At 42.1% G+C, this 14,627-nt stretch overlaps 1 protein-coding gene and 1 long non-coding RNA gene across 2 annotated transcripts in view; both read left to right on the top strand.

Annotated features, from left to right (window-relative positions):
- The window catches only part of LOC115465135, a 48,213-nt gene extending 34,357 nt beyond the window's left edge, over positions 1–13,856 (top strand). Inside the window, exons 2-3 of the long non-coding RNA XR_003941331.1 lie at positions 12,443–12,509; positions 13,846–13,856. This is a non-coding gene — a long non-coding RNA (uncharacterized LOC115465135). The remainder of the gene's footprint in view (positions 1–12,442; positions 12,510–13,845) is intronic.
- A 7-nt stretch (positions 13,857–13,863) lies between these two features.
- UCN (urocortin) lies at positions 13,864–14,376 on the top strand. The gene has a single exon (XM_030195121.1). The coding sequence runs from the start codon at positions 13,864–13,866 to the stop codon at positions 14,374–14,376; it is 513 nt and encodes a 170-aa protein (XP_030050981.1).
- The last annotated feature ends 251 nt before the right edge of the window (positions 14,377–14,627 follow it).

The following is a 14,627-nucleotide window of genomic DNA, read 5'->3' as shown; positions in this document are numbered from 1 at the left end:
GCAGGGCAGATTTTGATGGCTTGTCTTTGCAGACCTCACAGACTTGTGATGTGAAAAATTCTTCAGCAGTAACCAACATAAACTAGGAATCTCTGATTGGGGTTATGAAGGGGCATATCAGAGGGAGTGATGGCAGGGATCACCCCTCTAGACATATATGACCTTTCTCTTGTTTGGATAGACCAGTTTTGGGGACAGGCTGTGATGACTGTAGAAACCTGGGGGACTCCTTGCTCTTACATTGGTTCTTAGATTTCAGAGCCCAAAGCGTGTTTGAGGAAATAAACAAACAACACAGGTTACAGTTACAACTAAAACTATCCATGGAAGAGTTTATCACACAGCTACAAAAATCCAGCAGCCTTACAAGATAAGTCTCTGAGCTTTCCTTTTTGCTGAACTGCGTTTATTAGCAAATTTCAGAATACAGATTCTTTCTTTGCCATGTTAACATAATTGGCAAGCAACACACTTTTTTCATTTCTCAGGCCCTGTCTGTTCCATCAATAGGTACTATATATCCAACGGGGAACAAATGAATTAACTAGAAGTACACTCCTGAATACACAATCCACTGTACATACGCCTCTTATAATTCTTTCAAAAACTTTATTATGAATAACAATTTTGTCAATAAATATACATCCAAGTCTCTATGCAGACACTGGAACTCACTCATACCAGCCTTTCACTGCCACATTCGACCCAACCACTCTACATCTAAAGCATATCATATATAACTACATGCTGAGTCTCTACTATATATCCAGGAGTACATACATCCTGAACAATATCCATATCATGTTGGCCCCCACACATCCTTCCTTGGCTATGTTACTGACAAATTTCTTATTTTCTTTCATATCTAGGTTTCGGGGCCTTTTGCTAGTATATTTGGTAGAACAGTTAATTAGCCCATGCCAAGCATTCACAGTTCATAGTCTTCAAGGCCACTGTTTTCAGCCTCAGAAAAACTTAAACTTCCTTCATTATATGACTCACATGGACTTTCCATTTCTCCCTTATCTCCTGCTAGATCCCAACTCTCTTGTTCTCCCGGGTCCCTCCAGGGTCCCCACAACAGCTGGAGCTACATATCTGTCGTTGTGATTCCCATTGTATAGAAATCAGAATTTATGGTCCAGAAATAGGAGGCATATAGGTGGAAAAATAACTAACACAATGACTCACGCACTCTGTTTTGGAAGATGGCTAAACCAATCCTGAGGGGTGACATTATTATAAATACAAATATGAGGAGCAGGAACTCGGACAGGAAACTGATCACACTTAAGAGGCAAGTCCATAGGGATAGGTGCCAGCTGCCTTGCATGGTCCCTATGGAGATGAGGGCAAGCTTTTTGGTCTCACTGATAGAATTGATTCATCAGAAGGCTAAAAATTCTCTTCCATATTACAAGTATGGGAACAAACTGGGATGTATGTTGTCCTCTCTTATTAAAAACTGGGATCATTAAGGACCAGTGAAGCCAGACTGTCACCTCCCTGGAGGAAGTCGCACAAGTGTTCCAAGATTTCTATGAATTGTTACACACTGAGCATCATTTTGAGACTTATTTGTAATGGGATAATCTCCTGAGCCTCATGGTGGAGCAGGAAAATGAGCTCAATGCTATGATTACTATGGATGAGATTCAGTTCATTATTCCGCAGGCTGAAACTTACAAGGCCCTTCAGTTGAATGGCCTGAGAGGTGAATTTTATAAACTTTTGCATGATAAGTTAGGAGAGCTGCTGCAGGTTTTATACATTTTGTAACTTGAGGGTGGGAAACTTCTTTTTTGTGTGAATTAGGCCTTGACCAAGGTGATTCCAAAGCCAGCAAAGGATCCCTTTAGACCTGAGTCTTATATGCTTTCTGATGTGATACTTTTTCATTGCTGTCACTGGTCATCCATTTTGTTTTTGATCACAGAAGTCAACCTTTAATAGCAGGGGCATAGCTACGTGGGTCCACGGGGGCATGAGCCCCCACAGATTTAGTCCTGGCACCCTCTATTTTTGACCCTCCCGTGACCCTCCCCTGCCACTCAGGGTTGTGAGGTGGCAGGGGAGGCAGACTAATATGTGCCCCCTCCACCTTGGGCTCTTGACTCCCCTCCCACCAAGGTCTGGCTATGCCCCTCTTTCACAGTCTACAGTTTTTACATTTTTTGGCCAGGCAATGCACAGACACATCAATGCAGTCATCATAAACAGCCTGCATGTGGTAGTGAATTTCACTTGGAGGGACTCCTTCAACAGTCAGAAAGTCCACCATAGCACACTGCTTAAATTGCATTGACAAGTGCTCACTGCATACCTCTACTTCATAAGTAATAGCAAAATAGCCTCTTCACACAGACACTTCTCACCAATTATGGCGAAGGTAGAGGTTTTAAAGAACAAGTGAATACATATAGATCTAGATTCAGTAAATCATGCTGAAAAATCAGCACAGACAAAATTATGCATTGAGCGGTATTCTATAAAGGGCATCCACACTTTATAGAATAACACCTAAGCACCAAATCCACACCTAACTTTTAAATCACCTGCATTTATGCCTGTTGAAAGCAGGCATAAATGTGGCACCTATAGGTGCTCATCAGACATATTTTATAAGATTGTGCATAATTCATATAAACACCCCATAAATCCCCCCCCCCCAAAATATGCATCTTAGGATTTATGCTCAGATCATTATAGAATATGATCTCAGCAAAAATCCCAATTAAGGCCAATTAACAACAATAATTGGTTGTTAGCAGCCAATTATTGGTACTGATTGGCTTATTAATCAATTAAGTTGGGAGGGTAGTGCATCAATGCTACCATCTCTTGATGAATTATAGAGATGGAGGCATTACTCTTCATTTAACCCTCATACTTTAAAACAAGGAGATGGTACCTCTCATAAGGAAACTTTTGAGATGTATAGAAAAGCCTGGTTGGATAGTATATCTAATATGACTAGGGGGAAGTTGTGGCTTACCTGTTTTGGACTGGTAAGAATTGCATGCCTCATGGTGCAGATCAGATTCAGATTCTGGAGTCAAGTTGGGAAGGGGATCCATGAGCTGAAGATGGGGAGAGAAGGAGAGGGGCACAGAAGGTTGGATTCATGGAGAGAAGACTTGGATCATGAAGGAGAGAGGAGGGGCAGGTTTGATAGGCAGGAGAAGTGAAGGCATAAGAGCTAACTTTTCAAAATGATTGTGGGTGCTAAACCCAATGCAAATTACTCCTACCTGGACACAGTCAAGGAGTTTGCTCAATATTGGGAGTTCAAAGAACCCACAGATCTGATGTGAGGGAGACCCCATTCTCTATTTCTGTGGATAACACTCTCATCCTTCCTGTCTCATCAGCTCATAACCTTGGGGTCATCTTCGACTCCTCCCTCTCCTTCTCTGCACATATTCAGCAGACTGCTAAAACCTGTCGCTTCTTTCTCTATAATATCACCAAAATTTGCCCTTTCCTTTCTGAGCACACTACCAGAACCCTCATTCACACTCTTATCACCTCTCACTTAGACTATTGCAATTTGCTTCTCACAGGTCTCCCACTTAGCCATCTCTCTCCTCTTCAATCTGTTCAAAATTCTGCTGCACGACTAATAGTCTGCCAGTGTCGTTATGCTCATATTAGCCCTCTCCTCAAGTCACTTCACTGGCTTCCTATCCGTTTCTGCATACAGTTCAAGCTCCTCTTATTGACCTATGAGTGCAATCACTCTGCAGCTCCTCAGTACCTCTCCACTCTCATCTCTCCCTACATTCCTCCCCGGGAACTCTGTTCACTGGGTAAATCTCTCTTATCTGCACCCTTCTCCTCCACTGCGAACTCTAGACTCCATTCCTTTTATCTTGCTGCACCATATGCCTGGAATAGACTTCCTGAGCCGGTACATCAAGCTCCATCTCTGGCCATCTTCAAATCTAAGCTAAAAGCCCACCGTTTTTGATGCTGCTTTTAACTCCTAACCCTTATTCACTTGTTCAGAACTCTTATTTTATCATCCTCACTTTAACATTCCCCTATCTCTTGTTTGTCCTGTTTGTCTGTCCTAATTAGATTGTAAGCTCTGTCGAGCAGGGACTGTCTCTTCATGTTCAAGTGTACAATGCTGCGTACGTCTAGTAGCGCTATAGAAATGATAAGTAGTAGTAGTAGACAAGATAGAGGAGGAAAAGGAGAAGGGTGAAATGGCTAGTTGAGCAGGGGCATGAGAAAGAACAAGGAGGAGATGTCAGGGAAAGGGAGAACAGAAAGCAGGGGCAAGGGTATTTCAGTACAGTCTCTTTTCCTGCAGATGTTTTGCAGGTGTCAGTTAGTAATATTGTATGTTTCACATTTCACCTCTATTTGAGATACCACAAATAAAATCAAAGCAGTAGTTTAGGCAGGACTGTTATTTCAGCACTACGGACAGTTCCCAGTGCTCATTCTAAAAAGCTTGAATCCCCACAGATACAGGTTCTCCTTAACACAGTGATTTTCTTTTCTTTTCTTTATTACAATTCCAAATTACATCCAAGGCAAAACTCTTGTACATACATAAATAAATAAATAAATATCATAATAAATACAAAAAGAAAAAACAAATTTAAAGGAAACATTTCCAACACTGTGGGAGAGCGAGTTTTCAAAAAACTGTGAAGCAAAATATCTCAAAAAATATTGTATTAATTTAAAGTGCAGGCAGCTTAAAAATTCCAACTATAAATCATATTAACAGACAACTTTTTCTCCTTTTCTGTGTCTCTTTACACAGATCAGGAAAAATCCTGACCTGTGAGCCCAGAAAGGCAATATCCCTTTTCTTAAAAAGCATATGAAGTTGCCAGTCACAATCAGAAGCCAAAGATAACGTTAACACCAAGGTGGCCAAGGATACCAATTCAGTTCCAGAAGACTCCAGTATTTCCAAAATATTCAACAGCTTGTTCCTCCTGAGGTGGCAGCGTCTCTTTTTTTGCAGAGGGCAAATAAATGTGAGATATTAGTACCCGAAGGTTTACAAAGTCTTGTGTGGTTTTTCTAAATTCTCAGTCTTCCTCTTCATAATATTATTTTCATTCATAATAGATACGTTAACTGCCTGTAGCATTTTAATCTGACCAGCATGTTCAGTTCCTGTTTGCTCGGCACAGGACACCTGCAGCTGTAAAGCGGTCAATGAAGAGGCATTAACCTGAATATTAGTATTAACATCAACAATCTGCACTGAGAGGGCCTTATCCATTTCTGAAACTGCAGTCCAAATTGTCTCTAGAGAAAACACCAGTTGTTCTCCGGAGCAAAATCTCAGCAAGCTCAGCGACCTTAGGTACGCTTCCAGGAACAGCAGAAGCCCCATCTATATCTGATGCTTCAGCTCCACATGATGGCACTCCTAGCAATAGTTGGCCCAGAGAAGAAAATACTTCTTCCTGTGATGCTGACTCCATCCTTCCATGGGCTGGAGACTCTGGTGTCTTGCATCAAGCTCCAGTCTCTGAAACCAGTGATGCATCAAGGAGTGGTTGCGGTGGTGGGAGGGGAGGTCCGTAAGCCAGGAGTTAATGAGATGTCAGACCCGAAGTCCTTCAACATACCTCTGGGTTGTGGCATCAGCTCATCCAGTACCTTAGCGACTAAAGATGGAGTTTGGCTCTGATGGAGGAAAAGACAATCAGGAAAAAGACTTTGGGCAGCGGTTCAGATGGATATACCCTCAACCTCCCTTTCTTCTTCTCCATAACAGTTACCATCTTGACTCCTCCACCAACACAGTGATTTTCAACCTTTTTCATCTCGCAGCACACCAACAAGGCACAAAAATTGTCAAGACACACCATCAGTTTTTAAGGCTATATATTTTATCATTTAACAAACAAGCATTAAGATTGTGTTTGAAAGCTCAATAATTACATTTTTAATCATTGTGTTACCTTTATAGTTGAATATTTTTTATTGAAGAAACAAGTTGGAAAAGAGCAACAATACATTTCAAAAGGTAACAACATTAGCCACAAATTACATGTATTCAAAAACAACAATTTTAAAGTGAATACCCCCTTCCCCACCCACTACACTGCTGGTAATGATCACATCTCTTCACCTCATCTGATCTGTCGGCCTAAATTCCTTTACAATAGACTCCCCACAGGCACACAGTTATGGAACTACTTCTGTAATGACAAAGTAATGAGATCATACCAAATGGACACAATCTGAATGTCACAAAATTTTCACTGTGTAATAATCTAGTTACAATTTATGATGAGAACTTGCAAACTGCCACAGGAATGCACATATCAAACTCAAGGACTCACTATAATTGAGCCAGTTAACAATGTATAGCCAAGTTAAAGTAGATTTAGTATGAAGGGTCCATTAACTTCCTCATGGTATCTGGGTACACAAACTGGGGAATTTAGCCTGTCTGTTTTTCCCTCACCTTTTTTCTTGTAGTGGTCTGCGGCAGTGGACAGTGATTCAGAGCCTGCTCGCACCAACCCAAGCCCTCTCTCTGATGCTTCCCGCCTATGCAGAGAGAAGACTCGGGGGTTAGTGCTAGCAGCCTGTCTGAATTGCTGCTCACTGCCGCCAACCACTACAGAAGAAATCTTATAATGCTGGATTGCTGGCTGGGGACAGGACAAGAGAGACAGAAAACTCTCGCAGCACATCTGGGAAACAGCTGCAGCACATCAATGTACCATGGTACAGTGGTTGAAAAACGCTGCCTTAACAATTCACATTGTTTTCTCTCATACACTGTGAGATCTTTTGTAACTGGTGGGAATGCCAGGAACAGAAATTAATTTATTTAACTCTAGAATATCTGATTTCACCCTTTTCAGGCAGTGAGAAGACCAGGCATTTGGGCAGACAAGATAGAAAAGAAACATTAGATGAAAAGAAATCTTACAAAAGCTAAAAAGAAAGAAAGAAATTCAAGGCGGTGGCCTAAATAACCTTAGCAAGGTGTAGGGTCTTTAATGATAATGGAAGACATTAATGTGCTTAGAGATTCTATATAATAATTTCCACTATTTTGCTCGACACTGAAGTCAGGCTTACCGGTCTGTAATTTCCTGCCTCACCTCGGAACCTTTTTTAAAAATCAGCATTACATTGGACATCCTCCAATCTTCAGGTGTTATGGATGAACCTTTCATTAAAATTGTCCGTAGTAGCGGAGGGTGGTCAATGTTACACCAATTTTTAAAAAGTGTTCCAGGGGTGATCCAGGAAATTACAGACTGGCAAGCCTGACTTCAGTGCTGGGAAAAAAATGGAAACCATTATAAAGAATAACATTATGGAACACATACAGAAATATGGTTTAATGGGGCAGAGTGAACATGGATTCAGCCAAGTGAACTCTTGCCTCACCAATTTGCTTCATTTCTTTGAAAGTGTGAATAAACATGTGGATAAGGGTGAGCTGGTTGATCTAGTGTATCTAGATTTTCAGAAAGATTTTGACAAAGTTCCTCATGAGAGACTCCTGAGAAAATTAAAGAATCATGGAATAGGAGCAATGGTCTGTTGTGGATTAGGAATTGGTTACTGGACAGAAAACAGAGGGTAGGATTAAATGGCCATTTTTCTCAATGAGGAGGTTGAATCAGTGGTGTAGCTAGGTGGGGCCATAGGGGCCTGGGCCCCCCAAATTTGCTCTGGGCCCCTGGATGGCTGGCAGGAGTCCCCAACCCCTGTCAGCTGAAGACTTCATCCAGCGCTGTCTGCAGTGGTGCTGCTACATTGCCCGCCCTGCTCTATCTTCCCCTCATGTTGGGCACGCTCCTCTTAATGAAATTGAGAGTTTCACTAAAAGGAGCATGCTGGATGTGAGGGGAAGAGAGAACAGGGCAGGCAATGCAGTGGTGCCGGAGACCAGTGCTGGACAAAGTCTTCAGCTGGCGGGGCTTGGGGACCCCTTCCAGCCAAGGTATTTACAGCAGCAGTGCTTTAGCTGGCGGGGGTTGGGGATGCCCATCAGCCAAGATATACAGCGGCGGAGGGGGTGGCGAGGCAGCAGCGGCAGGGGGGCGGTGGTGAGATGGCAACCAAAATGTGCCTCCCCACCTTGGGCTCTGGTCCCTTCCCACCTGGAGGTCTGACTATGCCCCTGGGGTGAATAGTGGAGTACTGGGACTGGTGCTGTTTATCATTTATTTATTTATTTCAGCGGCTAGGAAAGCGAATAGAATGTTGGGTGTTATTAGGAAGGGTATGGAGTCCAGGTGTGCGGATGTTATAATGCCGTTGTATCGCTCCATGGTGCGACCGCACCTGGAGTATTGTGTTCAGTACTGGTCTCCGTATCTCAAAAAGATATAGTAGAATTGGAAAAGGTACAGCGAAGGGCGACGAAAATGATAGTGGGGATGGGACGACTTTCCTATGAAGAGAGGCTGAGAAGGCTAGGGCTTTTCAGCTTGGAGAAGAGACGGCTGAGGGGAGATATGATAGAAGTGTATAAAATAATGAGTGGAATGGATCGGGTGGATGTGAAGCGACTGTTCACGCTATCCAAAAATACTAGGACTAGAGGGCATGAGTTGAAGCTACAGTGTGGTAAATTTAAAACGAATCGGAGAAAATTTTTCTTCACCCAACGTGTAATTAGACTCTGGAATTCGTTGCCGGAGAACATGGTACGGGCGGTTAGCTTGACGGAGTTTAAAAAGGGGTTAGATAGATTCCTAAAGGACAAGTCCATAGACCGCTATTAAATGGACTTGGAATAATTTCACATTTTTAGGTATAACTTGTCTGGAATGTTTTTACGTTTGGGGAGCGTGCCAGGTGCCCTTGACCTGGATTGGCCACTGTCGGTGACAGGATGCTGGGCTAGATGGACCTTTGGTCTTTCCCAGTATGGCACTACTTATGTACTTATGTACTTATGTACTTATGTACACTTGCTATACCACTAGGCTTCCACATAGGCATCAAGCAATAGTAAGAAAATAGGGAAGTGATAGAGTTTAAAAAAAGGGGGCAGGGTTAAGAAGCATTGACAAGACAGAGGAAAAGATGTGTGTTAAGAGCTTGCTTGAAGGTGATGAGGGAGGGCTGGTTCCTGATATGTAAGGGAAGGCCTAGAAAACTGAAGACAGACTCCCGGGTGGAGGAAAGTCTAGCTAAAGAAGGAGTGGGGAGAGTGAGGAGGTTGTGATCTGCAGAGGCAGAGGCAACGGAGAGAAGTATAAGGGATGAGAAGGTTGTTGAGATAGGAGAGGGCTGAATGTAGTCTGGATTTATAAATAAGTAAAGGATTTTGAATTTGATGTGTGCAAAAATTGGTAACCAGTGTTCTGAGTGGAGTAAAGGAGTGACATGGTCAAATCTATGTGCATTTTGTAGGAGTTTAACTGCAGTGGATTGTACCAGTTGTAACTGTTTCAGCGACTGTAAAGGAGGCCTGCATAGAAAGCATTGCAATAGTCAAGGTGGGAAATAACTAGGGCTAAAATAAGAGGGCACAGGGAAGCAGCAGGTAGCAAATGGTGAACAGACTGTAGCTCAGGTTTTTTGCCGGTGCGACAAACTCCAACGCCATTCCTGAAAAACAACATCTACAACACCACACAGATAAGCCTCCTCACGTCCAGTACATGAGAGGGTGGGAGGGAGGGCAAAACCGCCTCCAAGGATCAGACGACGCCCTGAGCCTCGGAGGAAGCAGAGCCCTTATTCCCTTCCCACAGCCCCGCCCCCCAGCAACCTATTTTCCAATCAGCTGCCTGTGTTGCGTCTGTGCTGTCAGCTTCTGTTGAGCTGACCAATCCCAGCTGCCCTCGTGCTCTCCAGCCGAACACGACCCCCCCACCCCCCATAACCGCACGCTCTTCTCCCCCCCCCCCCCCCCCGCCCTCAGAGCCTTCTCGAACGGGCCCAGCCCTCGTTTAACTGGGCCCATCGAGACAAGCTCTTGGGCCTTTCATTCAGTGTAAAAAATGCAATGAAGGCTGCTACATTGGAGAAACAAGTCAGATGCTAAAGAAGAGATTTAATTTACATAGACACCATATGAAAAATGCTAGTACCAATAAGGATGTCACCCCTGTGGGGCAGCACTTTACAAAACCAGAACACTGTACCAGTGACTTCGTGGTAAGAATCCTGAAAGGAAACTTTAAAACAATACAGGAGCGTAAGACCTTTGAAGTCAGAATGATTAAATATTTTGACACCCACCAGACAGGACTTAACAAAGATCTGGGTTTGTAGCCCATTATAAACCATAAATTGTACTGCTTTGTCACCCTCCTATCTCCATGCATATCTGATATCTCCCTGCCCCTCATCCAACCGACTCTTCCTGTCTCTCACCTATTCACCCCCATCCTGTTAGACTGTCACTGAAATGCTTTGATGTCTCACTTATATATAGTTATCTACCAACATTTGCTTATTTCCGATCTGCCGAAGTGCAACCTTCGAAAGCTAATTAAGAAATGTATTAAGTTATGTCCAATAAAAAAGGTATCATCGTATTTTCTTTTCCATGTTTTATTTCTATTGATTACCTTAAAAGTGACTAACACGGCTACCACACCTCTACTCATAAATGACCTGAATTGGAACAAGTAAGATGATTAACTCCCCCCCCCCCCCCCGTTTACTAAACTACACAGCAATGCCAATACAGTCTATTCAAAGTGAAAGGGCTTTATCGGCATTAGCACACGGCAGCAGCTACTGTGGTTTAGTAAACAGGGGGGCAAATTTGCAGATGACACAAAACTATTCAAACTTCTTAAAACATGTACAGACTGAGAAAAATTGCAGGAAGGCCTTAGGAAATTGGAAGACTGGGCATCCAAATGGCAGATTAAATTTAGTTTGGACAAATGCAAAGTGATGCACATTGGGAAGAATAATCCAAATCATAGTTACCTGATACTAGGGTCCACCTTGGAGTCAACTCAAGAAGAAGATCTAGGTGTCGTTGTAGACAATGCGCTGAAATCTTCTGCCCAGTGTGTGGCAGCAGCCAAAAAAGCAAACAGGATGCTAGGAGTTATTAGGAAAGGGATGTAAATAAGACCAAAAATACTACAATGCCTCTGTATTGCTCCATGGTGTGATCTCACCTTGAGTATTGCATTCAATTCTGGTCATCATATCTCAAAAAAGATATAGTGGAATTAGAAAAGGTTCAAAGAAGAGCACCAAAATGATAAAGAGCAGGGGGCTCCTCTCATATGAGGAAAGGCTAAAGAGGTTAGGGCCCTTCTGCTTGAAAAAGAGATGGCTGAGGGAAGATATGATTGAGGTATACAAAATCCTGAGCGGAATAGAACAGGTAAAGTGAATCAATTTTCTCACTTTTTCAAAAAGTACAAAGACCAGGGACACTCAAGGAAATTACATGAGAATACTTTTAAACAAATAGGAGGAAATATTTTTTTCACTCAATGAATGGTTGAACTGTGGAACTTGCTGCCCGAGGATGTGGTAACAGTGGTTAGCATATTTGTTTTTTAAAAAACGGTTTGGACAACTAAAGGAGGAAAAGTCCATAGTCTGCTTTTGAAATAGACATGGGGAAGTCACTGATTGCCCTGGGATTGGTAGCATGGAATGTTGCTACTATTTGGGTTTCTGACAGGTAATTGTGACCTGATTGCCACAGTTGGGAACAGGATACTGGGCTAGATGGATCATTGCTCAGACCCAGTATGGCTATTCTTATGTTGTTCTTTATCTAGGACAAGTTAAGAGGCTATGGAAGCCGAACTATTTCCATATTTCTTCATTCATTGTTTTCTTCAGGTTTTTCTCTTCTATGCTTATTCTTTCTGGCTTGTCTCTTTTTTTTTCCACTTTTAGCCAGACTCTCTGTGGTTCCTTTTTCCTATAGTTTTACTCTCTGATTTCCTTGTTTCTTATTTCTCTCTTGGTGCTTTATCATACTGTTGGAAAGAGTGTGCCTCCCTTTCTGCATTGTACAGAATACTAATGAGCTCTGCATTTTGAATCATTCTTGGCTGTAATTCCGAAATGATATGAAATGATTTCTCCTCCCCTACCGATAAGAGTTTGAGTTCAAGGGATGTTCTTCCTTCAGTATCCTGCAGTTATCTCCCCTCCTGGGGCCTCTTGTATGCATTTCTCAAAATGCCTAATTTACATGTAAGGATATGTTTCATTTTTTTCCAGTTTGCAAGTAAACTCACTTTGTTCTGACATCATTCTTTTGCAGCTCAATATTTATTTTAATTAGGAAATGGGCGAGGAAAAAACTGTGCTAGTATCCAACCTTTAATTCAATTTGGTTACTTACTCTTCCTTTCTGGAATTTTTATGATGTTGAGATTTGCTCCTTTCATCTATAATCAGTGCATGTACTTTCACTGACGTCAATTGGAGCTTCCTTGGATGTATATAACCATTGAGCAAGGAGCCTCACAGACTAATTTTTCACAAACAGGACATTTCAAAAAGATCACTGACTGGTCTCTCCGATCTGGGCGCAGCTCCTTTCAAAGCATCGGGAGGTAAGTGGATTAATGAAAAAGTGGTAACTTTGTTTGCTGCCTGACAAAGTTTATGCTCTGAAAAGTGTGTGAGAAGGAAAGGGCTCAACCAAGGCAGTGGCTATGATTTATGATATTCGTTTCTGAACTAATCAGATCTTAGGTTTTGTTTACGGATTCGTGCAAGAATTAACATGCCTCTTTATAGGCATAACTATAAGTCTCTCAGATTAAAAACTCAGTTTATGTCTTACTTAACTTACTTTCCTTCTAAAATTGGTGAAGCTTTTAGTTGAAGACACAGTTTCTGTATGCAGTAAGGGTTTAAATCTTGTTTGCAGTTCACCAGTTGCAAAGCCATTATTTTCTTGCGAGAAACATGTGATTGCATTAATCATTCAGTACTAAAAATATGGATTTTTAAAATTTGATCACAATTTAGGTGCGCAGAATTCACTGTAACTTTCAGGTACTTCACCAGCTGAAGTATCATGCAAAACTTTGTCTTTCTAAAATCAGGAGACCCAATGAACAAACGACAGCTTTAATATAGCTGGTGAAATCGTTGACAGAGCACCGTTAATAGAAATCTGCTCATTCTTCAGATCCATGATTTAGCTCTTATTCTGTAATAAACGGGTTTGCAGAGACAAAAACGCGGGCGTGCATCCTTATAAATAAATCATTGGTGAAGGCTGAAGTCCAGGGAAATTACTTGGAGCCGTCACAGCAATGAATAGTTATTATGGCTATGCCAAGAAATGCAAGTTTCATTCACTGAAATGCATTTGTCCCGACGATCGCTCTGTCTTATTAGAGGAAATTCTGTCAATGACACTGCTGCATTGCCAGCTCTCTGCCCTAAATCGTTGACTTTATTTAAGAAGGAGTTTAGTTAAATAATTTCAAATTAATCTGAACCAGAAATGCTTTCAGGCTGCTCAAAGATAAATGTTTAAAAGCTTTTCACGGTTATCAGTGAGCAGATACTTAGCATAAGTTGAGTGGACTGGAGTAATTTGGACACGGGCAACTAGAAAATTACAATGAAAGTTACCTCTCACTGAATCCGTATTTGCATAAAATTCTTCAATCCACTACAGACGGAATTGGAAAGAATATTCCATCTAAAAGTTGCTCAGATGTGAACCTGGTGTTCGTAGGCTTAACTTCTAACCTGGTCTTGTTAACATAGAGAGAGGGTTGTGCAGAGGAACGACTTACTGATCAAACCTTAGGACAGAGGAGGGCTCCTAGTTAGCCTTGTTCATTATCGTGAATTAGAAACTTTTCAGGGATGCAGCATGTCCTGTACAACTTTCATGATTTGTTTTTTTTCTTTATATATTTCAATCAGGTAGAGGAGTTGCCCAAAATGAAGACAACTCTTTTGGCTTTCCACGTGGTCTATGTTCTTCTTCTGGCTCATATTCCTCCCAGTATCAGTCGCCCAGCAGACAGAAACACCTACGAGGGATCCTATCTAAATCTCAATCAAATGCTGAGCGAAAACAACGCTCAAGCCCTTTTGTACTTTTTGAAGGAGAGGTTCCACAGGAATTTCAATGGAAATCCCAGGGTTCTGGTGACCCTGAACAGAGCTCCGCTCACAGAACGCTTTCTTCCCGATCACCAGATCTCGGCCAAGGAGCTGTCCCAGGTGCTGAACGTCCTGCAGTCCATCTTCCCAGAAAGAAGCTCCTCTGCCGAGGAAGTCCTCAGGAGCAGTTTCGAAGAGTTTTCTGACCGCCTCAAGCGAGAAGACCCTCCCATTTCTATAGATCTGACGTTTCACATTTTGAGACAAATGATTGAAATTGCGAAGAATCAAAATCAGAAGCAGCAGGCGGAGCAGAATCGCATCATCTTCGATTCACTGGGGAAATAACGGCCAGACTCTTGATAGGAGCGGGATGTTCTCACCAGGAAGCTCAGTAGCACTTCTCCCCTATTCACCCACTGCCTCACCTAGGGAAAGAATTTCAGCCACATGATCAACGCAAAGCTAAATGGCAGGATCTGTCTTGAGTGTATAATGTATTGTTCTTCTGAAATCATAAACTAATCTGTCTACATTTGAGATCCTAAAGATTTACCTAGAAATCAAACGATTACAGACCATATTCTTATTTTAATGAA

This window comes from Microcaecilia unicolor, chromosome 3, assembly GCF_901765095.1.
Source record: "Microcaecilia unicolor chromosome 3, aMicUni1.1, whole genome shotgun sequence".
Lineage (NCBI taxonomy): Eukaryota > Metazoa > Chordata > Amphibia > Gymnophiona > Siphonopidae > Microcaecilia > Microcaecilia unicolor.
The sequence above is the reverse complement of the archived record's forward strand: the minus strand, read 5'-3'. Positions and strand labels throughout refer to the sequence as shown.

Bases quoted from the DNA above. Each gene is read 5' to 3' on its own strand.
- UCN (XM_030195121.1), top strand. From the start codon at position 13,864: ATGAAGACAACTCTTTTGGCTTTCCACGTGGTCTATGTTCTTCTTCTG.